Source organism: Musca domestica, unplaced genomic scaffold (genome assembly GCF_030504385.1).
Source record: "Musca domestica strain aabys unplaced genomic scaffold, Musca_domestica.polishedcontigs.V.1.1 9, whole genome shotgun sequence".
In the NCBI taxonomy this organism is placed as follows: Eukaryota; Metazoa; Arthropoda; class Insecta; order Diptera; family Muscidae; genus Musca; species Musca domestica.
The window spans coordinates 11,167,664-11,194,550 of NW_026712435.1; the positions used below are offsets into that span (position 1 = coordinate 11,167,664).

The 26,887-nt window shown below is 35.9% G+C and overlaps 1 protein-coding gene across 3 annotated transcripts in view; it reads right to left on the reverse strand.

Annotated features, from left to right (window-relative positions):
• LOC101892243 (bifunctional heparan sulfate N-deacetylase/N-sulfotransferase) overlaps positions 1-26,887 on the reverse strand; it is a 296,793-nt gene that overhangs the window by 74,529 nt on the left and 195,377 nt on the right. For all 3 annotated transcript variants that reach the window (XM_059131766.1, XM_005190000.4, XM_011296865.3), the window contains exon 5: positions 3,199-3,402. In XM_059131766.1, coding sequence (XP_058987749.1) covers positions 3,199-3,402 — 204 coding nt within the window. The remainder of the gene's footprint in view (positions 1-3,198; positions 3,403-26,887) is intronic.

Consider the following 26,887-nt stretch of genomic DNA (forward strand, 5'->3'; position numbering starts at 1 on the left):
CTTACATTTCTGAATATTTGTCTTTTGACAACCTTGAATGTTTCATTATTTTGTTGTTTTGTTAAAGCTGGATCCGGTGGCTTCCCTCTTATATTTTATTATTATTATTTTTTTTTTTTTTTGTAAAAAAGGCCCTAAGATGCTTTCTTTATATTTCTCTTCTGCATATTCTGATTAAACCATGCTATAAAATTTATTCGATTCGACAATAACATAAAGTATGAAAATAATTTTCCCTCTTAAGTAAAAAAATACTGGCATAAGCTGTTCTAGATTAAAAACAACTTTTACTATTTTTTTTTTTTCAAAGTCATCCTATTCATGCTTTTCTGCGTAATTCAATTAAGTCGTTTGAGAAAAGCAAATTTCAACAACTGTCTGAGGGTTTCCTTGTAACACACCATAGAAAGACACAAAACTAACACTCAAACCTTGACGGGAGAATGGCATAGACTTTTCTCATTATGGTTGTCTAAGAATTTGAATTAATTTATTTTTTGGAGAATTTTGCTGAAAAATGTATGACAAGGTTACGATTTCATATTTTGTGGTCGTAGCAAATGAATAAGCTTTGGCTGCGGACTGGCGCATTATCATCAAAGAAAATGGCATGAAGCAGATATGATAAAAAAGGACTCCGGCATAGTGAAATGGTGTTGCATGTTTTGGCAAGGAAGTGCCTTCTACATAAAATTCCACTTGTGTAAGAGTGTTTGAATGTCCCTTAGATACGCTATACAGATTTCTCGAAATGTTCAGAGAATGTAACGACATACAACCTTGGTGGAAAAAAGCTAATTTGATGTGTTGATTTTCGAAGTGTGTGTGGAACCCAATTTCTTTCAAGCGGCATATTTTTAAAGCATATAAACATATTGTATAAGAAAATAGCATAAGAGACAATTGTCATTGGCTTTCGACAGTCTTCTATCTCTCAATCTAATGTATTTTAACAAGTCTTTGCTATCTTGAAATGTTATGGACGAGAGAAGTGGCATCGCATCGTATTATAAGAGATACAAACCTCAAATTTACAATGAGTTTGAGTGGACGTAATCGCCAACCACGCCCCCTTATTTCACAATCTTATCACTTAGAAAGCATTCATTGATTAGGCGGGAGTTTTTATAGCAGAGGCCAAAGCATCAAATTTTTTATTAAATACTACATTTATAAGCAGTGTTACATATATAATATGAAAGGGATGTTCTTTTAGGTAAGTATTAGAGACCTAGAGCTTGGTGTGTAATGTTTGGAGCACCTTATAGCCAATTTGGGATTATTGTAACAAATATTTATATTTTACCGAATGGAAAAATTATTAACAGTTCGATGTCCTCGATTCGCTTCATTTTATCGGATAGCCATTAAATACCATTAAAAATTTCGATGTTGCAAAATTGTCAGGCTTAATCCCTTTATTTTTGTTAATATAAAACAACGTTTATTTATTAGTGGAGAACGATGGAATTGTTTACCAGGGGGTAAGGCAGGGAATACCAAGAGCCACCAATCCTCATCGGTTATTTCCGAAAACTAGGTATTCCCTGCGTCGTTACCCTGATACTGGTAGCGTAGCCCGACGTCAAGGAAGTGGACGGAAGAAATCAGCAACATCAGCAGAAATGGTTCGAAAAGTAAAGGAGCGACTTGATCGAAACCCGCGTCGCAGTGACCGAAAATGGCGCGTGAGCTAAACATACCGCAATCTTCCATTTAGCAAATGTTAAAAAATGAGCAACAGACCGCAACAAAAAGAAAATAGTCTCAAAAGAGCTAAAGAGCTGCTTCGCTTGGCCGAAAGTGGCGAACTGCCGAATTTGGTTTTCTCCGATGAGAAAACATTCGTTGTCCTGCAGTTTGTAAACATTGTGTTTACTTGCCAAAGAGGACAAGGAAAATGTGCACCTTCGGTTGGCCACCAGAACTAAAGCGCCGGCCATGGTGATGGTGTGGGCCGCCGAAACAGCCGATGGTCGCTCTCCGCTCGTATTAATCGACCGTGGCATCAGAATATATGCCGAATATTATAGCGAAAATATTCTGGAGGGTGTATTAAAGCCTTGGGCACGCAGCACGCGCCACCTACGAATGGCAACAAAATGAGGTTCCTCGCTTTATTTCCATTGCACAATGGCCACCAAAATCTCCGGATACCAATCCGTTGGACTATTGTGTCTGGAGTATTTTGGAAACCAAGGTTGGCACTAAAAAATACCAAAGTGTCGATCACCTCAAGCAAGCGCTTCGCAGGGAATGGGACAAAATAGCGCAGAGTAACATTCGGTCAGCGTGTGACGGTTTCATTGGCCGTTTGAAGGCCATAATTCGTGGCAAAGGTGACCAATTCGAACAAATCTAAACTTATTCTAAAATTTGATTTCTGACATTTTTTGCTTTCATTCAATAAAATTAAAAAAAAAATTAAAAATTATGGTGTTTGACTTTGTTGCAGTTTTCTTATTTCACCCTGTATGTTGTCGAATTTAATGAAAACTTTCCTTCACAAAATGTTGCCCTTTTAACTCAATTTTTTCATTGCCCTTTTCGTCCTGTTTGAGCACACGAATATTCAGAAAAAATATTTCTTAGAAAATTTTTTGTAGAGGTCTTGAAACTAAGGGTGTCATATTTCCGTGGCCTTTTTAACTTTAATTTGACTTTGATTTAAAACTTTGACACAACATATTCAATATTTAAAATGGACCACACTGATCCGATTTTGACAAAGGCATGATATAGCGGTATCCTCGCAATTTTCTAGCATTTTGTAGGATTAAGCAATATTTCCGAACCTAATTAAGTGTAAATTACCAAAAAAGGGGATGATTTTAATTTAATATATTATTAGATTAATTTTGTTCTTTGTTGTTTTTGGTATAGTCTAATTTTTTTTCTAAAATAAATATTGAGGCTTATTTATTGTTATTGTTTTAAATATTTATTATTTTTGGTAAAACCAATGGCAATAATTTATGAAACGAAACAGGTATATATGTATTTAGGCAAACCGCAAAGCATTTTTCACTTGAGGTTGCTTTCAGTCTCGGGTTCTCACACACACACACACACAACCAGTAAACATTGGCTAATGTTAAGTAGTGGGAGTCATGTATTTATTATTATTATATCAAATTTGAGTAAATACATCCTCTCATATCAATACTACTACTAATAGTAATCCAAATTAATACTCACTTTATTCGATTATAAACCAACAATTCCGCAATATCACGACCCAAGCCCGAATAGGTGGTTTCCACAAAGACCAATACCTTCGGATCGATACGTAAGCGGGCCTCGGTGCGATGATCTGGGGCCGGTGAAACACCCCTTGCATGTTTCCCGCTACTCATGCGACATTTGATGATTGGTGTTGGCCGTGTGTCACGCTGTATTAACCTGCAATTATTGAGATGGAGAACAAAATTAACAAAACAAAAAAAAAAACTACAACAACAATAAATGCATAAACAAATAAAACAATTTGAAATAGTTGTGGATGCAGTTGTATAAAACACAAATACAAAGAATTCGATTCAAAAAAAACTACGGACAAAGCAAATATTCTGCTGCTGCTGCTGAAATCCGCATAAATAAAACCACAAAAACGCATAAAAAAGAGACATGGTTTCGGTTGGTGGTTTATTTGTCTTTGTTTGACCCCCTACTCTGGCCGTTATGGGGTATATGGTTGGGCCAATGGCGGCAGCGGCTACTGATGTAACCATGACCACTAACAGCCGTACAAAAAAAAAAGCGAACAAGCAACCGAGAACAACGAGAACTAGGATCACATTACATGTGCCAAGTAAAAGGGCACAATTGTTGTTTGATTGTTCAATTAATAGCCGGGTTAAATCTCTGTCCACAGCAATTGTGTATGGCCAAGAGTATAACAGCGAATGTCATGTCATTGTAACCGAACATATTCATTCATGTTTATTTTTATGTCCAGTGTACATTAGATCATATCAACGGTGTTAACGAGAGTTTGTGTTCATTTTATTTATGGTCACAGATTGATGATTGATGATAGTGTCACAGGTTTGCCATTATGAAGCAAAGAAACGTATGATATCGGAATATTCAAAAAAAATATAAAGTTTTTGTACCTTCCATTTTGCCATTTCATTTTGTAACTCCTCGAACTACCAAGTCACAAGTACACATATTCTTAATACGCGTAAAATTCTAAGTCGATTTAGCGATGTCTATCTACCTGTCTGTCTCTTGTAACCACACTATCTTTCGAACGAATTGAGATAGAAGGCTAAGATATTGCACATATGCGTATTTTGCCAATAGGCAGCTTAAGTTCGTAAATGGTTTATGTCGGTCCACGTTTTCGTGTAGCCCCCATATAACGGTACGTCTTAACATTCGGTATTTTAACGATTTTAGCTACGTCATTTACAGGAATTGTTTCGAATTTCGAATTTTAAGATATTAATAGGTACTGCAAACCAATAAAATCAAGGTAGGGCTATTATACGATATAATTTTATTTTATTTTATTTCTTTTCTTGGCTTAATATGTCAACTTTATTTGTTTAGGCATGTGTATTCTTTTCAATGATGAAAAAATTTTCAGAAAATACTCATATGCTTATTGCAACGTATGCATCGAAAAAATCTACGGTTTTTGTTGCGAAATAAACCTTTAGAGAAATATAGAACATGATTTTTAAAAGAAATTTTGACCTTTCATTCAGTTTTCGTGGTACTCAATTATTTATTCAAAATCAATACAACAGTTTAATTGTTTTGATAGCAATTCTGACATAACAAGACAAACAGGTAGACCTTTATACATGCAATTTTTTCAAACTTCTTCTTCATTGTACCATGCTACAACCTATGTCAAAAAGTTACTTATGCAGGTACAAGTCTTCGTATAGACGCTATATAACGGTACTTCTCAATATTCGGTATTTTATGATTTTAGAGACATTATAGACCAGAATTGTTTATGATTTCGTAATAAATGTTCGCAATGGGTACTGCAGCCTAAAATAGAAAATTTTCTGTGCAGGTCCACGTCTTCATATAGCCCCCATTAACCGGTACCTCCCGATATTCGGTATTTGGATGATTTTAACGACATTATTCACCGAAATTGTTTCAAGTTTGGTTTTTAAAGTTTTCGTAATGGATACTAAAGGGTGTTTTTTTAAGCCGGATAGAACTTAAAATTGTAAAAAATACTCAAAAAATTTAATTTTAATCACATTTTTTTTTTTATCCGAAAGATCAATACGTGACAATAACATTTGAAAATGATTTCGGGCATATGGGCACCGCGGCTGTTCTTGACGAAGTGCATTCTGGACGTCCAATTTTTGGCCACATTTTCGAGCACTTCTGGCTGTATGTCACGAATAACACGAACAATGCGTCAATTGTTGCTGGTTTATCAGCATAAACCATCGACTTCACGTAGCCCCACAGGAAATAATCGAGAGGTGTCAAATCGCACGACCTTGGAGGTCAATTGATAGGTCCACTTCTCGTAATCAACTTATCGCCAAATTTTGATTTCAATAGGTCGATGGTTGCATTCGCCGTATGACAGGTAGCGCAATCTTGTTGAAACCACATCTCCTCCGGATCAATTTCATCCAAATTTTTTAACAAAAAATTAATGATCATGATGCGGTAACTATCTCCATTGACCGTAATGCGAGCTCTGGGTTCATTTTTCAAGAAATATGGTCCGATGATGCCACCAGCGGGAAAACCGCACCATACCGTGCATTTTTCTGGATGTAATGGAGTCTGTAGGGTCGCTTGTGGATTGGTCTCACTCCAATGCGGCAATTTTGCTTATTAACAAACCCGTTAAGCCAAAAAAGCGCCTCATCGCTGAACACAATTTTGCGATAAAACAACGGGTCATTTGCCAACTGCTCTAGAGCCTGATTTTTAAAGTAAATTTGGATAATTTCGTAGCGTTGTTAAAGCGTGAGAAACAAATAAAAAAAGTTTCATCAAAATTTATTTTTTTTGTGTTACTTTTTACAATTTAAAGTTCTATCTAGCTTAAAAAACACCCTTATAGCCTATGACAAAAAATTGCGTATGCAAGTCCACGTCTTCGTAGGGCCCCAAAATAACCAAACCTCCCGATATTCGGTATTTTGATGATTTCAGCGATTTTATTCACGGAATCAAATTTCGTATTTGAAGTTCGTAATGGATACTACAACCTATGACAGAAAATTGTCTATGCCGGCCCACGTGTACCTCCCTTTATTCGGTATTTTGATGATATAAGCGACCTTTTTCATCGGAATTATTCCAAATTTCGTATTTAAAGTTCGTGGTGAGTACTACAACCTGTGACAGAAAATTGTCTATGCAGGTTCAAGTCTTCGTATAGCCCACACATAACTTTACCTCTCTGTATTCGGTATTTCGATGATTTTAAAGACATTATCCACCGGAATTGTTTCAAATTTCGTATTTTATGTTCGTAATGAGTACTACAAAGTATGAAAAAAAATGTCTCTGCAGGTCCACGTCTTCGTATAGCTTACACATAATGGTACCTCCCTTTATCCGGTATTTTAATGTTATTAGCGACATTATTCATCGGAATTGTTTAAAAATCTGTACTACAGCATATGACAGATGATTACCCATGTAGGTCGACGTCTTCGTATAGATCCCATATAATGGTATGCATTTAAGCTGTATTTTAAGACGGCTTTTTTTTTTTTTTTTTGAAAATTTTCAAGTTCTTTCCCAATGGTGGAGGGTATTAAAAGCCGGCCGAACTTAGCTACTTTTTTACTTGATATTTTATGTGTGTGTATGCTACACTATTTAATTTCAAGTAAAATTTAAACACTCCAAATTTCTAAAACATGGAGACACTTATATTGTAGATTTTCTCCAATAGGCGGAGTTACATTCCAAAGAAACAAAACAAAACAAATTAACACGGTACAGCACAGCGATTTCCAAGTAAACAAGAAAGAATTTTGTTCTTATTTACTTCCTTATAGTGCTTCAGAAAAAAGTCCTACTAGTATTACTAAGTGTCTTCCATGCCTCACCTTCATTAATTGAATTAACGAATGTCAAAATGTACATTCCAAAATCCAATAAAAAGTATGTTCTTTGATAATTGGATAACGCCAAGATTAGCTTAATTACACCGATACATGGACCTACATGGAACCATGACCCCTGCAATATCGAAAACGTGGGGGAATCGTCTTTTTATATAGGGACGGTACCAAAACGTGGGACAAAATTAATTATTTTTTTAATAGAAAAATAAACCGAGTACCATAAACACCATTCGGAATCACAGCCCAGACTGCCTATTGACTAGTGACAATATAAGATAATTTTGCAGAGTATTCGGAAAAGTTATTTTCTCTTTTGTCGACAATAAAAATACAAAAATTGATGATATTTTTTGTTCGAAGAGTCACAATGAGATTTGATATTGAATATTTCTTCTTTTGACACTTTTCCCATAAAATGAAGTATTGAGGAAGACTTTGTCTTAGAATTAAAAAGAGTATAATTAGCAGAAAAGAGCGTAAAACATATTTTTATACCCTCAGTCATAGATTTTAGACCCTAGGTCCCTTTTTGACTAAATCGTTTGGAGTCGATCTAGCGTATATCTCAATATTTCCATCAATACAAGATCTATTATAAAGACGGTAGAGGTCAGACCATTTCTTCTGGCACCCCTCCCCCCACATGGGTTTCAAGATTTCGAAAAATAAAACGCTCAAAGAAAGCGAAATAAGCTTTCAACTCACTCCAAATTTCACACATACAAACATTTTTGCTAAGAAAAGATCTGGTACCTCAACACATAACCTGTTATAACCTGCGAAATAAGTCAGCGATTCTTTACAACTTCCTATATCTAAATATTTTTCTCAACCAGAAACCTGAGATGAATATTGAATTTATCGGAACTTATGATTTGATTGAATATAATATTTCGATTTTCCTGTAATTTCCCATATCAATATTTATATGTATTAGTCGACTATATCGGGTACCTCACATACATTTTAAAATTTTCTAAAAATCACATATCTCATATAAAGTGAAGGAAGTAGTCACTATATAATTCAAAAGTGACACGTACCAATATTTATTTAGGTCCAATACGAAATGGGCAATATTGGTCCATTCCTTCGGAACCTACTCCATAGAGGGTCAACAATTTAAATAATCATAATCGAAGTCCGAAAATATTTTAATAATCGAACTTTGGCTGAGGGTATACAATTGTCGGCAAATCCGACTGATACTATTTAACTTGTTTTGATTAATTTTCCTTCGGACTTTCTTCTTTTTTTGACTTTCAGGCGACAACAGAAAGTCAAAAAAAGTAACATTCTTTGATCCCGTTCCTCGTATTTTTATCTGCAATATTGCGACACTATATACTTAAAGAGCAGGGACTCCGATGAACCTTCATCTAGTTTTGAATTTGTGTTTAACTTCAGCACAGTTCGTATTGTACTATGAACTGATCTGTTCCACAACTTGCAAGAAACTACTACTTTTACCATTTTTTCGATATCATAATAGGAAAATCGCTTATCGTAGTTACATTTTGCAGTTCTGGAAAGGAACATATGCTCGTCAACAAACTCTTCGTATTTTTATTATACCCTCAGTCTTATGGCTACATATTATTGACATGTGTTTCATATAAATTCAGGTTTAGGCACAGGAATCTTTGACCGAAATCCATTTCAGAAAATTTGGAGTCGATCTAGCGGTGCTCGTCCGTCTCGGCAGTTTGGCAATTTTAAATCATGGTTTCACTATATGACCTAATGTCGATATGGATGGATTTCGAAAATTCCCTGTTTTGGCAAATACCACATTTTCATATTCATGGTTTTCTATGATGCGATTATTTCTGCTCGAACGCAGGTGGATAACCTAATTGTTTAGAATTTGTACTGCTGGAATCCGCATGGCATTTTGTGCGGTGTTAATGCGGTTAAATGCGCAAAACGTTCATCTGCATTATATAACTGCTCAATTTGTATATTACAATAAAGTATTTTTTTGGAAGGAATAAAAACTATAAAAAAGTAATTTATACAAATTTAAAATAAAAATAATGTAATTTCTAGCACAGGCAATTAATTATAATTGTTAATTAAAAAATTATAAATGATGTATTCAATGAAAAATTATGGTATTGAAAAAATGTAATTTGAAACGAGACTAATTATCATAAAAACTATAGGAATGCGAAAAAGTGAAAAGTCCCGAAAGTTTATTATCAGAACAGTAAAATTTTAGTCATATAAGTCAATCTTTTCTGAGGAGACATTACTTGCTGGAGAATATCCTTCCCCCCAATATCCGCCATACCAGATATTTCAATTCATCAACTAATTTTTAACAAGAAAAGCAATTCCATTTCTAACAATCTGCCTCCCCTCCTCCCATTCATATAGTAAATGTTGTAAAAGGTCATAGTATCGTATTCTTTCGCATACATTAAACGTTCAATTTTATCAGATTTGTTCGCCGAGAATATAAAACATCCTTCGTAATCACCACAATTGCATGCGAGCAAAAATAATGTATGTAAATTCAAGGAGATAATTCCCTTGCCAGTTATTTTTTTTCCTTTTGCTTTCGCTACTTCATATCCCAGATGGAAACGAACGAATGTAAGAAGTAGAAGAAGAAGAAAAGAGAAAACACAATTTCCCCAAAGTGTGGAATAAATTTTTCCGGCGAAAGTGAGGAGAACACAAATGAATTGTAAACAACATTGTGGCTGGAACTAAATGCAAACAAGAATATATTCCGCAATACCATCTCATCTCAGTTCCAGCTTGGATTTTACAACGACGATATATCGTCAGCAATGTGGTATGAATACACCGACACACACACACACCATAGCCAACCGAACAAATGTTTACTTGTGGTAGTCGGGAAGATGCAATGGCGGCTGTAAATGTATCCTTGGATTTGCTTGCATAAAAAGTTCCATAAATACAAATTCTTGTTAAGAATAACGGGAAATTATTGGGCGAATAGCTGCAGCCGTTTGTGCTCCTTCTTCCAAGGATTTACAAACAGATTTAAGAAACCCGTTTATAACCATTTTGAAGTGTGCCACAGGGGTAGTGATGTGGGTATCGGTGCATTAAATATTGTTAATCTTTGTTATTAGAAAGTAAACCCTTCTTGGTTACTCTATCGAGTACTCTATCAATCTATCGACCTCAATTTGTACTTTCCGTACCGCTTCTGTATATATCCATACGCCTATGCACAAGTTTTAGTTTCAGTTTTTAATACCTCTTTACGAATAAAACTATTTAGCAACAATTAGTTTGTATATTTTTCGACCTTATTCCAAGTTTATATTTTAAAACAATTATCTTCGAGATAATAGTGAGTCTCTTTGAAGGGTTTTAATGCATTTAAGGTAGTCCATATAGTCTTGGTGCCATAGCCACTTCCGTCTTCATCCTCTTGCCTCCAATTGACGAAACAAGGTTATTCTTACATTGCTCTTTTACAAGTTCCTCAATCAAGAAGAGAATTTTACTTTTAACATATATTTTTGAATCTTGTATTTTTTATGTTCTCTTGGTATGAATTTCCAAAATCTTTTTGATTACAACTTTTTGTTAGTTGTTTGTTTTATTTTTCGTATTTCCAGACCTACTTCTTCATTCCAACCTAACCCACCAGTAGTGAATTTTCAGCACCATCCGTTCATCCAAAACCGAATGTAGCACCGCCTAGTACCCATTACTGATACAGGGTTGCCCATATTCGACGGACCTTTGGGCCCATTCCAATCGACGAGGCTTGTCCGCAGGTAACATTCTTTGCGTCAGTTGAATTTTGTACGGGAACAAATGCAAATCAATGCGAATAATCCGTTGTAAAGTGGACCGAGCCATGCCCTACTGCTGAGAACGACGTTTTTGGGATGTTCCTGGGGACCTCTCAACACTGGCTCGTACGGCAGAGATATTCTCGGCCTCATCGCCTTGGTCGACATTTATATGGCCTCTTCGGATTACAAAGAGCCTTACCAGTCGAACATTTTTCGTATAAACGCTTAATGGTGTTCTTAGAAGGCGCACTTCTCACATTTTTTAATGTTTTAAAAGCACGTTGAGTTTTCACAATTGACTTCTTGTAAATTTCAACTATTTCAGAGCGCTCGCGTGGCGTCTGTTGATTCATGTTAAAAATCTGCTTGGACTGACGCTTCAAACGCGGTATGCCATTAAGCGATGTGACATCTCTGTCAAAAGTTATGGCGTTGCCAGATGGGTCCGTCGAATATGGGCAACCCTGTATAATTCCACTTGATTCTCATACAACATTTAAAGATTCTGCCTCTATTCGTTCGCAGAATTCCAAACGATATCCCATGTGTACCATTTTAGTATTTTTGGTAACCTAATTAACATTCCGTACTTTTATAGTAAGTATGTCCCAACCCACCTCCAAATCTCAACCCTACATATCAATAGTAAGTCTAATGGCAAATTTCAGATTCCAAGCACTATCCGTGGACAGAATGCCAAATTTAGTACTTTTCGTGTACGTGTAATACGCATCCAAAGGGTTAATATTATGACGTTCCAGGTTTGGATATATCGAGTACTTCCCCCACCTTTTACCTTTTTTTCTTTACAAAATTTCGAACAATTCTGGGGGATGTTCCAAAAAGATTGGAATTTCTGGAATTCTGAAACCCACTTCTTGTGGAGAAGGTACCAGAAATAGGTAGCCTAGGTCCTGATTCAAATTTTAAAATGCACAAAGTTTGAACAAAATCGAATACCGCTTTTGGTTTTATAAGGTAAATTGCCTCTATTGAAATATTTGTCCTTTCGTGGGGGAGGTCTAGGTAGGAGCTGGCCGATTTTCCCCATGACCGAACTCAATCTAAGTTTAATATAAATATTATGATAAAGCAAATTTGAATGGAAATCAAATAGAAGGTTGGACTCTAGGTTGAGTCCAAATTCTCTGAAACAGATTTCATCCAAAAAGGAAACCTTGGTTCAAAGGCCGCTTTTACGATGAAGTACACATTGGCCGTAGAGAGTATAAAAAAACCAAGTAAAGATGATGAAAATGGCGCTCTACTAAAAAATTTCAATGGTTGTAGCGACGTATTGACGTAATTTAAGCCAAATAGGAGGAGCAATTTTGACATATTCCTGCTCTCCTCATCTTTTAAATTTTTTGCATTCCTTCCGTTGAATCCGTTGACTTTTTTGGGGTGCCCGGACTTAATTCCCATGGAAATAATTGCAATGGACAATTATAGGGATTATGTGCGGGGTTTTTTGACATAGCCCCCCTAACAAAGATAAGATTATGTCCGCTTCCAAAACGGACATAATCCCCATGGGGAATATTACCGTCTGTCGAAAAATTGCAGACAAAATCCGGGGTATCCTCAGAACTTTGAGAAAACTGCTAAAAAGTCGAAAATGGCTATAAAAGTTAGATATATATTAGTGGAGAAAATCTCAATTTCATGATTTTTATCACTGAATCGGAACTACAAGAGATATAAGCACATTTGGAACGATATTGGAAAGACAAGAGAGTAGGCTGTAATAAAGTATGTGGGTCATAATGCCACAAAATGGGTCCATTTTCGACTATTTAGTCCTTTTTTTAAAAAATTTCGGAAAAAAAATTTTATTCGGAAAAACAGTCCCATCATATGACCACTTGCTGACCACAGCCCCATCATATGACCACTTGCTAAATAAGTATTTCCAAAAAAATTTAATTTTATGTAATTCTTTGGTTCCTCTTCTATTGAGCTTATGATCTCGTCACTTGGGTAAAAAAGTTTTTTTTTTTTTGTCATAGGAGTTATTTTTAAAATAACTCATGAGGAGAATGTTCCAGACAAAAAACGGTAAATGATGAGGATTGGTGGCTCTTTCCGAAACCTAGGTATTCCCTGCTTTACCCCCTGGGAAACATTACCATCTTTCTCCACTATTAAACAAACGTTGTTTTTTATAAACACAACAATAAAGGGGTTAAGCCTGACTATTTTGCAAGAACAAAATACTACGGTATCCTGAACAAAAATGTCAATACTGTTCTATTTCCATAAGCTTTAAAATTAAATATGTTGTACATATCGGTTTTGTACAACCGGATAAAACCCGAATTTTCGAGTCGAATAACCGGTATTTCCCCCGAAAAAATTGCTTTGCCGTAATCAGATTAAAAACACCATCTCTATAATGGGGTTCATGTCCGCAATCGTTTTGGACATAACTCCCATTATTATAGGGATTGTGTCCGCTACTTTCTGGGGATTATGACCGATTGTTTTGAACATAATCCTCAAACCATTAAAGGGATTAAGACAGGAAAAACGGTCGTAATCGCCATAATTGTGATGGGGATTATGACACGGCATCGATTTTTGATATATAGTGTCTTCGGTAATATAGCTAATCAAAATACAGCGATTATTTTAACCGAAAGTTAATGCAGAAATCGACAAAAGTGTCCTTCATCGAATTTTATTTCAGATCACTTACATAAAGAAGCCTGTACAGCAAATAAAATACTTGCATCAATGTTCCCAAAAATGAGAAAATACTTCCTATTTTTTTTTATATTTTATTCAGCTACCTTTTTCGAGTTAATGCGTCAGATTAACATCAAATTTCGTTTTAGACAGGATGTGTTCCATGTGAAACACAATATTTTGCAAATGTGTCAATAGTGGGCGTTAGTCAGACGATTTTAGTCGAATTTAAGATATTTGATAAACAAATATCGAATAAATAACTAGTCGAGAGCCGAGCTACCCATCTCCTCTCTAATTCCAAAGTATGGTGGAACTTCATGGGTTAAAAAGTGATTTTCTGATTGACTGACGATTTGAACCGACAATTTCATTTTGACCGTTATGCCTTGGGGGAAATTTTCCCCTATAAAAATTGTTTAAAACTGTACTTCGTTTTGTCGATTGATTGAACCGTAAAAAAATATACTTCCAAATTGCTACAACATTTTAAAGCAATCGCTGACATATTATATACTTTATGTAATCTTTACACTTCCCTTACACGAAAAGAGGAGAGAAAGAATAAGCTAAGTGTTTGGGCCTTCACTACCCCCCTTCATTTTTGCTGCCTGTTAGTAGTGAAAATAAATGGAAGACGTTTATTGTCAGAAGACAGTAGAACAACTACTACTGCATAGCTATACGAACAACTATAAAACAGCGACGCAAGGAATCCGCTTGCAACTGCACTTCGAATGCAATCGAACGAAGCCTTCTTCTTTTCTTGCTGTTCCTTTAAAATGCCACAAAACGGAACGAATTTTTCTTTCGTAAATACACTTAAATAAGGATAAGTACCGGAAATGCTACAAGTACTGACATGAGGACTTATTCTTTGTAGGACAGAAATACAAACAAGTAGACACAAACATAAGCACACACACACGAACACTTTGCCACGTCGATGTCTTTGTCCTTAGTCTGAATAATACAGAACAGAAGTTTTCGACACCACCATTTATTTCTTAAGAAGAACAAAAAAAATGGCAGCAGACTTTTGGATTTGTCAACCATTTCAAGTAATGCCAACTGTTTAATACAGCTCAGCAAGAGAGGAATAAAGGATGACAAAAACAGACACACACACACAAATAGGATGCACGGATTGAAAGCAGAATGGCTGGCACAATTTCAGACAACAAATTTTAAATGGGAACAAATATTTTACACTGAGACAATTATAAATGGTGTCGAAAGACAGACAACTTGAAGTCATTGTTCCACTTCAAAAACACAAACAGCAACAAACTTATCTCCTTAAATTCGTAGCTTAAGTTTTGTCTTTGTTTGTTTAAATATAATGCTTCAAAATACAAAGATTTTAAGTGTCTCGAAGTTAAGACAAAAGCTGGGGAAGGAATTGGAAGGAAAATAAAAGAAACTACAATGATCGGGGAATCGTTTGCAAAATCTATCAATGGAATGTAAAAGGCTTATACATAGAAAAAAGGAGCCTTCAATGGAATTTTTCAAAAGAAATACGTATTTTCGATTAATTTTTCTGCAGAAAAACATATCTAGAATGAATTTTAATATTGAAGTTTTCTAAAGGATTTTCTATAAAAAAGTACATTTAAATCCTTTTTATTATTGGGCAAGTGCTCCGTACTTCTTCTGCGAAAAGTCCACATTAAAATTTTAAATTCGTTCTACAAGTTCATTGTACCCTCAGCCATATGGCTAGAGAGGTTATAAATCATTTGATACGGCCAAAACGTTCCCTAGATGATTTTAGACCCTAGGTCTCTTGTGACCAAATCCGTTTCAGGACATTTGTAGTCGATCTAGCGATGTCCGTTTGTCCGTCTGTCTGTCTGGTGCGAACGATAAGTATCCAAGGGAGTATCTGATTTGATACAAACTTGGTACATGGTAATATTATTATCAAACTTAGTTCGAGTTCGGAGATGGGTAATATCGGTCCATTTTTGGGTCCCCCACTCCCCACTATATTTTCAGAGATAATAATTTAACTAATAGAAGAAGAAAGAATCACCCAATTTAGTTCAAACTTCGCAAATCCGAATATTCGTATCAGTACTAGATGCAAAAAAAATGGACAATATCGGCCCACTCCATTCAGGACCTCCCCCCCCCATTACGATATAATTATAACTCTTACAAAATGTGAAAAATGAATCCGATTGTCTTCAAATTTCACGCATCACAATATTATTAAGCCAAGATTTGGTGTGAAGATAAGCTATATCGGTCCACTTCTTCTGATACCTCCCCCACAAACGGTCAAAATGTTGAATATCCAAGAAGCTCATTAAACGCGAAATTAATATACAATCCAATCAAACTTGCCACATCCCAATATTTCCATCAACACAAGATCTGTTATAAAGATGGCGCAGATTGGACCATTTCTCCTGGTACCGGCCCCACAAAGCGTCCAAACTTTTAATAACCAAGACGAGCATAAAAATCGAAATAAGCATCCGGTTCTCTTCATATTTCACACATCCCATTATTTCTACTAGCACAATATCTGATGTGGAGATTTTATATATCGGTCCACTACTTCTGATATCTCCCCCACAAAGTGTCAACAATATGAATATCCATGAAACTCATTAAACGCGAAATTAACATCTGATTCCATTCAGACTTGGTACATCTCAATATTTCCATCAACACAAGATCTTTTATAATGATGGCAGAGATCGGTACCTAAACCACATAGGATTTAAGATTTTGAATAAAAACACACTTAAAGAAAACGAAATAAGCATCCAAATTTCTTCAAATTTCACACATACAAACATTTTTGCTAACACAAGATCTGTTGTAAACATGTTATATATCTACGAACTCTTAATTTTATCTGTCATAGCCTGCGAAAAAAGTCAGAGACTCTTTACGACTTGTTATATCTAAATATTTCTCTCAACCAGAAACCTGAGATGAATATAAAATATATAAAATTAAATTTTATATAAATGTACGATTTTCTTGTAATTTTGTCCATACCAACATTTTTATCTGTATTAGATGAAGTATGGAAATGGAATACCTCGGTGGGCTATATCACGTACCTCACCAACATTTCTAAACATTTTCACGTATCTCATGTAAAGTGAAGGTAGTAAAAAATATTGTCCAAACCTGGCACGTCGTAGTATTTATATCACATTTATTTAGTTCCGATACGAAATGGAGTATTTTGGCCCATTATTTGGCTGAGACTGAGGGTTTAGATCTTTCGGCAAACCCGACTGATACTTTTTTACTTGTTTTAGCCTTTATAAAGGACATTTCGTTCAAATTTCCGAACAAACTTCATACAGCCGTACTAGCTTTTTAATTGCACCAGTTCGATAAAACTTTATTCACATTCAAATTTTTATACCCTCCACCTTGGAAAGGAGGGTATATTAACTTTGTCATTCCGTTTGTAATATCCCTAAAAATTCGTCGTAGACCCCATAATGTATATATATTCATAATCAACATAAAATTCTAAAACGATTTAACGATGTCCGTCTGTCTGTCTGTTGAAATCACGATACAGCCCACATTATTTGACGTAGAGCGTATTTGACGTAGAATTTAGCATTTAGTCCCCATATAACGGTACATTTAGTCCCCATATAACGGTACCTCCCAATATTGGGTATTTTGATTATTTTTGCCACATTTTTTCATGGATTTATCTAAAAATTTGTATTTGTTGGTCATAATGGGTTCTGGCTCCGGTGGCGAAAATTTGGATGTATAGGTCTACGTTTTGGTATATCCCGCATATAACGGTACCTCCCGATATTTGGTATTTTGATGATTTTTACCACACTTTTTCATGGATTTGTCTAAAAATTAGTATTTGTTGGTCATAATGGGTTCTAGCTCCGGTGACGAAACTTTGCATGTATAGGTCCTCCGATATTCCGCATTTTGTACCTCCCGATATTCCGCATTTTGATAATTTTTACCACATTTTCCCACGAATATGTCTAAAAATTGGTATTTGTGGGTCATAATTGGTTCTCGTGTTTCCATTACCCTAAGGTGGAGGGTATTAAAAATTCGGCCCGGTCGAACTTAATGTTTTTCTCTTATTTCTTTATCAAAAAGGTTTATCAAAAATTATTACTTTTTGCAACAAAAACTCTTAAAAATCTTTAGTTATAAAGTTTACGAAAGAGCATACCCAATTTTTTGTCATAACTATTTCAACGTGTTCAGAATTCAATCTCCATCCATTCACTCAACGGCAAATTAAGTTCCATTTATTCCCATTCCCAAAACTATCTCCTTATATCAAAACTATATACCAACAGTTGCCTCCATATTAAATTTCTGAATTGTAGCTCTATTCTAAGACCCAATCCCAAAGACCGCTTGAAATATGTGTATCCTACTTCGTCACCACATTCATGCACAAAGCCAGTTCATTTTTCTCTTCAATGGAAGTCAAAGCTGTTTTTCAGTAATTAACAGCGAGCTACTGCGTAAGAAATAAAGCGACCCTACTAACAATAGCGAATCTAAACAAAAACAAGAAATACTAATCAGGATAATGCACCCGGAATTTGTATTGTTCAGTTTTGTACAACAGAGAGTGTCTAGGACAACAGCAAACAAATGAAATGGACTTTGTTCGCTATGGATTAAATGGTCATGGAAGAAAAGATCAGAAAAACTAGAGGAAGAAAAAAAATACGTTTTTTTTTTCAAGCACATCCAATGGGTTTGTCATGGGAAATTGTATGATGTTAATAAGTGTCCTTTAACTTAAATTACTTTAATGAACATTAATCTGAATAATCAGTATAACTTTTAAGATTTTTTTATTTATTTACAATGCATTAATATATCACAGGCAATAGTAATAAATAATTTGGCTTAAAAATGAATCTAAAAAGAATTCTGAAAATGTCATTAGTTTTCGATGTATAATTCATTTCAGAATAATATATAACGCCAAGAAATGTCAGGATTAATTTGGTCAAATATATTTGTTGTGATAGCTTAAGTCAAAAATAATTGCCATTATTTGCATTATTATGTTTCCTGAACTAAAATCTCTGATTTGATAACAATTTCCAATAGCTCTTCCATTTTATTTTAACATGGTGTGTGGGATTTGAAACAAAAATTGACCCAATTTTTTATTTTGCTTATGAAAGTTGGGATTTAAAGGGTGACCAATTTTGTCCCATTCATTGCAATTGACACTGGGTATAATCAGAGATTGTCTGTTTGAGATTTTTAGGTTTTCGACTGCCGAATATAATCTTTTAGCATTTTCAATATTTAGTTGCGAGAGTGGACAATATTGACAAACATGTTTAAGTACCTCCCGGCAGAGCAAAAGTTCAACATTTTGAATAGTAATAACGCCCGAAATATGCGAAATGAGATTCAGATACTCTTAAAATCTGCCACATCTCAAAATTTTGAAATTTCGATGTGACAAGTCTGAATGGAATTAGATATTAATTTCATGTTTTATGAGCTTCATGAATGTTAAAAATTTTTATCCTTTGTGGGGGAAGTACCGGAAGGAGTGGACCGATATCTTCAATCTTCACATCAGACCTTGTGCTAATAAAAAATACAAGGTGAGATGAAAAGAAATGCTTTCATTTCTAAGCCAACAGCTGTGTTAATTATTCCAGTGACAGCTCAACATATTGTTTACAAGCGTACAAAAACATTTTGGTGAGAATTTTTCGGAAAAAAAGTTATTCGTGATGGAATTCAAGCGTGATGGTGTGATTTCATTATATTTGGCTGGAAAACCACATGTGGCTATCGTTAGAGCACTCCAGCATTTAATTATGAATAAATCTTTTGTGTCTCGTACCTCTCGTTACCGTGATACTGGTAGCGTAGCCCGACGTCAACGAAGTGGACGGAAGAAAACAGCAACATCAGCAGAAATGGTTCGAAAAGTAAAGAAGCGACTTGATCGAAACCCTCGTCGCAGTGGCCGAAAAATGGCTCGTGAGCTGAACTTATCGCGATATTCCATTCGGCAAATATTAAAAAATGAGCTCGGGGTAAAGCCATTGAAATTCTAAAAAGTGAAAGAACTTACACCGCAATTGGGAGAAAATAGACTCAAAAGAGCTAAAGAGTTGCTTTGCTTGACCGAAAGTGTTGAACTGCCGAATTTGGTTTTCTGCGTTAGAGAAAACATTTGTTGACCGGAGGTTTGTAAACAAACAAAATTATCGTGTTTACTTGCCAAAGAGATCAGCTGAAAATGTGCACCTTCGGTTGGCCACCAGAACTCAAGCGCCGGCCATGGTGATGGTGTCGGCTGAAATAACAGCCGATAGTCGCTCTCCACTCGTATTAATCGACAGTGGCATCAGAATAAATGCCGAATATTATCGCGAAAATATTCTGGAGGGTGTATTAAAGCCTTGGGCACGCAAACATTTTGGCCGCAGACCTTGGACATTCCAACAGGACTCAGCATCATCGCACTTAGCTCGCGCCACCAACAATGGTTACAAAATGAGGTTCGTCGCTTTATTTCCAGCGCACAATGGCCACCAAAATCTCCGGTGGCCACCAATCCGTTGGACTATTGTGTCTGGAGTATTTTGGAAAACAAGGTTGGCACTAAAAAAATACCAAATCTCGATCACCTCAAGCAAAGAGTTCGCAGAGCAACATTCGGGCAGTGTGTGACGGTTTCATTGGCCGTTTGAAGGTCATAATTCATGCCAAAGGTGACCGATTCGAAAAAATCTAAACTTTTTCTAAAATTTGATGTTATTTCGACATTTTTGCTTTCATTCAATAAAATTAAAAAAAATAACAAATTATGACGTTTGACTTTGTTTCAGTCTTAACTCCGCTTTTTTTATAAATCCTATATTCTGGGTGTAACTGTAGAGTTTCAAACTTTTTCAACATAATTTATAATCATAATGTTTTTATTTAGCGATTTCTTTGTAAATCTGTAGGGATTGATTTTGAAATTTGATAAAAGCTAAAATAAATAAAAATACCTTTAATTTCTCTCTCTCTCCCTCTCTCTTTATTAACCGTTCTGAACCGTAGAAAAAATCATCTTGGTTTGTGTCTGTGTATTAAAATTAAAATTTATCTCGATGGAGCTTTTTTACATTTTACAAAAAAAATACCCTATACAGGGTTGCCCATATTCGACGGACCCATGACTCTTTGGGCCCATTCTAATCGTCGAGGCTTGTCCGCAGGCAATATTCTTTGCGTCAATTGAATTTTGTACGGGAACAAAGGCAAATCAATGCGAATAATCCGTTGTAAAGTGGACCGAGCCATGCCCAACTGCTGAGAACGGCGTTTTTTGGATGTTCTTGGTGACCTCTCAACACTGGCTCGTACGGCAGCGATATTCTCGGTCGATCGCCTTGGTCGACTTTTATATGGCCTCTTCGGATTAGAAAGAGCCTTACCAGTCGAAAATTTTTTGTATAAACGCTTAATGGTGTTCTTAGAAGGCGCACTTCTCACAGTTTTTAATGTTTTAAAAGCAAGTTGAGTTTTCACAATTGACTTCTTCTGTTGAATGTAAATTTCAACTATTTCAGAGCGCTCGCGTGGCGTGTATTGGTTCATGGTAAAAATCTGCTTGGACTGACGCTTCAAACGCGGTATGTCATCAGGCTATGTGACATCTCTGTCAAAAGTTATGGCGTTGCCAGATGGGTCCGTCGAATATGGACAACCCTGTACATCAATGTGGCCTAGGGTTTAAACAGACCCTAAATATCAAAGATTAACCAAATATCAAACTATTCGAAAAACCATGAATTAAGCTTGTTTTTGTTTTTTCATCAATTTCATCAAAAAAATCTATTAAACAGTTCAATATTTTCTCTACCTGTTTTTGAATAAAGGATAAGGGGAAAGAAAAGTCTTACTAAGTAACTTACCATCCGAAGGTGGCTATTTTGGTGTTATACCATTAGATCATATATCATGACAAATTTGCATGTCTATTAGAATATATTTCTCTCAGGTGAGAGAAATTCCATTGACCAAAGCACATCACAACTTCCATGCACAGTTCAGGGAGTACTCTTCCACCTTTCGAATTTCCATAGCTGAACTTTCTTGTAAAAATTCCAAACTACAAGTGTTATTGACAATATTATTCTGGCCATAGTTTATGTATTGATACATAAACAAAGGAGATTACAATGCAAAGGAAAGAGAGAAAGAGGAACACAACCAACTCAGCAGGACAACCATAGATGGGATGGTATAAAATATTTGAATGCTGGGCCATCTGGAAAAAAGCGATAACATATTGCTTTGAAGATACCAAGTTAACAACGACCGTAACTATTTACGCAACAATAAGCAAGAACTTGCCAACTACGACCAGGCATTCGTTGTGTGTTCGGAAGCATAAAGTTAGCAGAATATCTAAATTGCAATGGCAAGTCAAAGAGGAAAAAAAAAAAGAAATAATAAAAACAACAACAAAGAGAAACAAGGACTCTGGCATTTGAATAGCAAGGACATAAAGGCACACAGGCAGAAGACAGTTGTTCCGAAAAAAGGCATTTCTGTTTGAGCAGTCACAAAACAGAAACCAAAAGAGAAAAAAACAAAAAAAGAAAACGGCAGCTCCCTCTCCAAAACTATGAAACTATGGAAAAGAAATAACACAGACTTGGACATAAACTCCAATTGTTACGAAAATATTCCGAGTATGTATGATGTTTCCAACTGTAACATATAAAGTCCCTTCTTTTCGGTGGGTTATCCTCGCATAGCTCTCGAAAGATGCAAACATCCATGGAAAAATAACTCAAATGTAGGAGCCCGGCAGAACATAGGATGAACAAATTTACAATATTTTTTTGTGATGTTTCCGTTGGCCTCTCTCTTCGTCTTCTCTTCCTAATCGTTGACAGTGATTTATTTGTATGCCCTGCCAAAGGAACGGAACACTTCCGTTTGCTATGAATTCCAGAACAGTTGGTAAGCTTCTTCTTCTGTTTTTTCGTTCTGGTCAATTTTGAAATATCTTCCAACATTTGGTTACGCCAGGCCAGCAGGCAGTCGGGACGTCACTGTTCTTGGTAAACATCACAGCTCGTAGATGAAGTGATGTTTGAGAGTGTAAGTCAAACATGACCACACCACTCAGCACAAGATTTCGGCTATGCGTTTTTCCGAGATGCTGTCAAAGTTCCTGTTCTGAACTCATAAACAAGAAAGGTCGGCTGTACTAGTTGCAGTTTCCAGACATTCCCCTGCTGCCTGCTGCTGCTGCTGCTAATAGTTAACATTGTGTAAAACGAATTGTCCAACTGTTCTAAGAGACCCGGAGCCCATAGTCATAGAAACACACAAGCACACACATACGAAGTCCGAAATGCATGTCCTTCCGTCTGTCAGTCCGTCCGTTCTGTCCGCTTGGTGTGAATTTATTGGAATTGTGAATTTAATTTGTTCTCAGCTCTTGGAGTCGTAAATAAAACTCCGTTTGATGTTGTCCAGTGCAAACTGAGCCGTCCAAGAGATGCCAACAATTGTGCTCATGAGTATTCGTTTGCTATTTATGAAGGCAATTGGCCTGCAGTAGAATATCTGCATCCATTTGTATTTTTGTTTTTTTTTTTTTCAGTTTCTGGAGAAATGCAACAATAACAAAGATGATGTGTTGTCCTTTTGTAGACATGTTTACGGATATCATACGCTTATTATTGTGTGACTTGAGAGTGTGCGTGTGTGTGGTCTGGTTGTTTATGGCAAAAGATTCCTAGGAGAAATGCTCCTCAATTTCCTCTTCATAATTATTAATTATTTTGCAAAAGAAAAGAGGGAAAAGATGTTTGTTTTTTGAAACTATTTGCTAATGGAAGAAGCACTGCTTAATATATTTAAATAATACACCGAGGTGCAAAAAAATGTTTCATGCAGCTCCATAGTTATACCAGATCTTATGTTCACAAAAATTTTGAGCTGTGTGAATATCGAAGAAAATCGGACTTTTATTTCACAGTTTAAAAGAGGAATAATTATTCGAAATTTTGACTCGTTGTGATAGAGGTACCAGAAGGAGTGGACTGATATATACTACCTTCGCATCAGATCTTGTGTCCGTAGAAACATTGGATTGTGTGCAGTATAGAATCAATAATTGTATCTTTCATAAAAGTTTAGCATTTTATGACAGATATAATTATTTAAAATTTTCACCCTTTCTGGGTGAGGTACCAGAATAAATTGTCCTCAATACTTCGTCTTAACACCAGAGCTTGTGTTGATATTGAGATGTGCGAAATTGAAATACAATCGTACTCTTTTTTCACATTTTATAAGAGTTGTGATTATTCAAAATGTTGACCCTTTGTAGGGGAGGTACCAGAAAGACGAAGGAACACCCATAGATCGACACCAAATACCCTGAAACGGATTTGGTCCAAAGAGACCCAGGGCCTTAAACCGTTATTTCGGTGAGGCACGAGTTAGCCATGTCAAATGATATATAAACTCTGTAGCCATTTATTTTGGAAATGTCATTCAAAAGTTTTCAATGGCAAGTACAACATTTATCATTTAGGGACTTTTATGCTGGAATACAAACCTCTTGAGATGTGGGTACCAAAATTAATGCAAATGAGTACCAAAATTATACGAAAAGTATTAAATGTTAATGAATTTGATATTGAGTGAATGTATAGAAATATGATATTGAGGGCTCTGTTGGTATCTGGTGTTGAAGTCAGGTGATTGTTGTGCCAGTGCGTACTTAAATACTAAAAGGTAACAATTGTGGATCACCATGGGTATCTAGGATGGAGGGATGTACATTGTTTGGAATTTGCGTACTAAATGGTACAAAATTTGGCTTTAACATTTTATTGTGGGCTTTTCGCTGGCGAAGTTAGTGCAAAATAAAATCCGTTGAAAAAATCCGAGATAATTTAAAAAAAATTTCTTTTGTTATAGTTATATGAGGTTATTTGAATAAGTGGAAAACAGAAACATCAGCAGAAATGGTTCGAAAGTGGCCAAAAAATGGATCGTGAGCTGAACATATAGCAATATTCCATTCGGCAAATATTGAAAAATGAGCTCGGGATAAAGCCATTGCGATTCCAAAAAGTGCAAGAACTTACACCGCAACAGAAAGTAAATAGACTTAAATAAGCTAAAGAGATGCTTCGCTTGGCCGAAAGTGGTGAACTGCCGAAATTGGTTTTCTCCGATGAGAAAACATTTGTCGTCCAGGAGTTTGTAAACAAACAAAATGATCTTGTTTACTTGCCAAAGAGGTCAGCTGAAAATGTGCACCTTCGGTTGACCTATAGAACTCAAGCGCCGGCCGTGGTCATGGTGTGGGCCGCCGTAACAGCCGATGGTCGCTCTCCGCTCGTATTAATCAACCGTGGCATCAGAATAAATTCTGAATATTATCGCGAAAATAGGATGGAGGATGTATTAAAGCAGCAAAAATTTTGGCCGCAGACCTTGGACATTACAACAGGACACAGCACGCGCCACCCAAGAATGGTTACAAAATGAGGTTTCTCGTTCATTTCCGGCGCACAATGGTCACCAAAATCGCAGGATACCAATCCATTGGACTATTGTGTCTGGGGTATTTTGGAAAGCAATGTTGGCACTAAAAAATATCAAAGTGTCGATCACCTCAAGCAAGCGCTTCGCCGGGAATGGGCCAAAATATCGCAGAACAACATTAGGCTAGCGTGTGACGGTTTCATTGGCCGTTTGAAGGCCGTAATTCGTACCAAAGTTGACCAATTCGAATAAATCTAAATTTATTCTAAAATTTGATGATGTTTCCGAAATTTTTTGCTTTCCTTCAATAAATTAAAAAAAAAAAATGTAAAAATTATGGCGTTTGACTTTGCAGTTTTTTTATCTCACCCTGTATATTAAATTAGACATAGCACACAGGAGAAACAGTAACGGCTAAAGGCGGTCTGCTTAAAAAGGGTGACATATTTAGAAACTCTATGGTTCGTGTAGTCAGAGGAGAAAATCTAAAGCACGGGTCAAAGGCTGGTGAATTAAAATGAATCCGAGAGAGATACCAAAAACAATACATATTTTGAGCATTTTGGGAAGGTTAGAGTGTTAATTTTAATTTGACTTTGCAGGGTAAATCTCTCTCAGTATTTTCATAAGCCTTCAAATTATGTCCAAATTATAAATATCAGGTTCGAATCAAATATCCATGTAGCCGTATCCGCTCTACAAAAAAATCAGGGTAAATACACCTACCACTGGAAAATTGTTATAAAAATCGAAGAGTTTTTAGTAAACATTGAGCTAATATTTTTCAAAGTGGTTTGTTCCGGCGGATAAGCTACCCGCAAAAGATCCTGCGAACTTGACCTGGCACATGTATCACTCGAAATAATAAATTATTTTTTATTTACATTCATATTTTATTGTTAAGCCAAATATAAAATAAATTCAAAATTTATGATAAGCGTTTAACCTAAATACGGTTTTATGCCTTCTTAACGACTTTCGTCACCGGCCAAAGAAACCCGTTTTTAACCTTCTTAAAACTCCCCACAGACATTAAACAAACAATTCAATTGTTGTACTCCTCTGCCCTGGTTAAGCTAAGCCCTTTCTTGGAAAATAAAGATTTCGTTTTAATTTTAAAACTTATTTAACTCTAATAAAAATGGCATAGCAAAATAACAACAACAATAACTTTTTTAAGTTTTTGTAAATTCCTTTCATCCTGTTTTTTTTATTTTTTTTTGTTTCTTCCTAAGTTGAGAAATTAAATTACAATGTTTCGTTGTAATTATGGGGGTTGGCTGTGGATCAGTTCCAGGTAAGCAGAGAAACTCCCCCTAAGGAAAGAGGGGAGGAATGTGTTCTACTTCTATGTTTCTTCGGTTAAGCAAATTCTCATTTGGTTAAAGTAATGTGGACGAAGGAATCAAAGAAGAACAAAACGGAGGGAAAAAAGGATATACTTGGTGTGGGAAGGGGTTTGGCAACGATGAGAAATGGAAATAGTCTAAAGTGGGGAAAAAGAGTTTAACGAACACTTAACTTTTTCCTCTAACCCCACCACCACCACCATTACACAGCAATCAGAACGGTAAAGTGTTTTGGCCCATATTAATGAAGCGGGGAAAAGTGCCAAGTGTGGGGATATGTGTGTGTGTGAACACAACACAAATACATAGGTAAAGGGGATGTGTACTATTCGGATGTAAGGTGTGGGGGTGCGGCATGCGGTTACAGGACAACAGCTGCAATGTACATATTCGGTTTCTAGAGCATGAAAAACATTTTTCCTGTAGCAATGATTTGCATTTTATTCCATTTCAT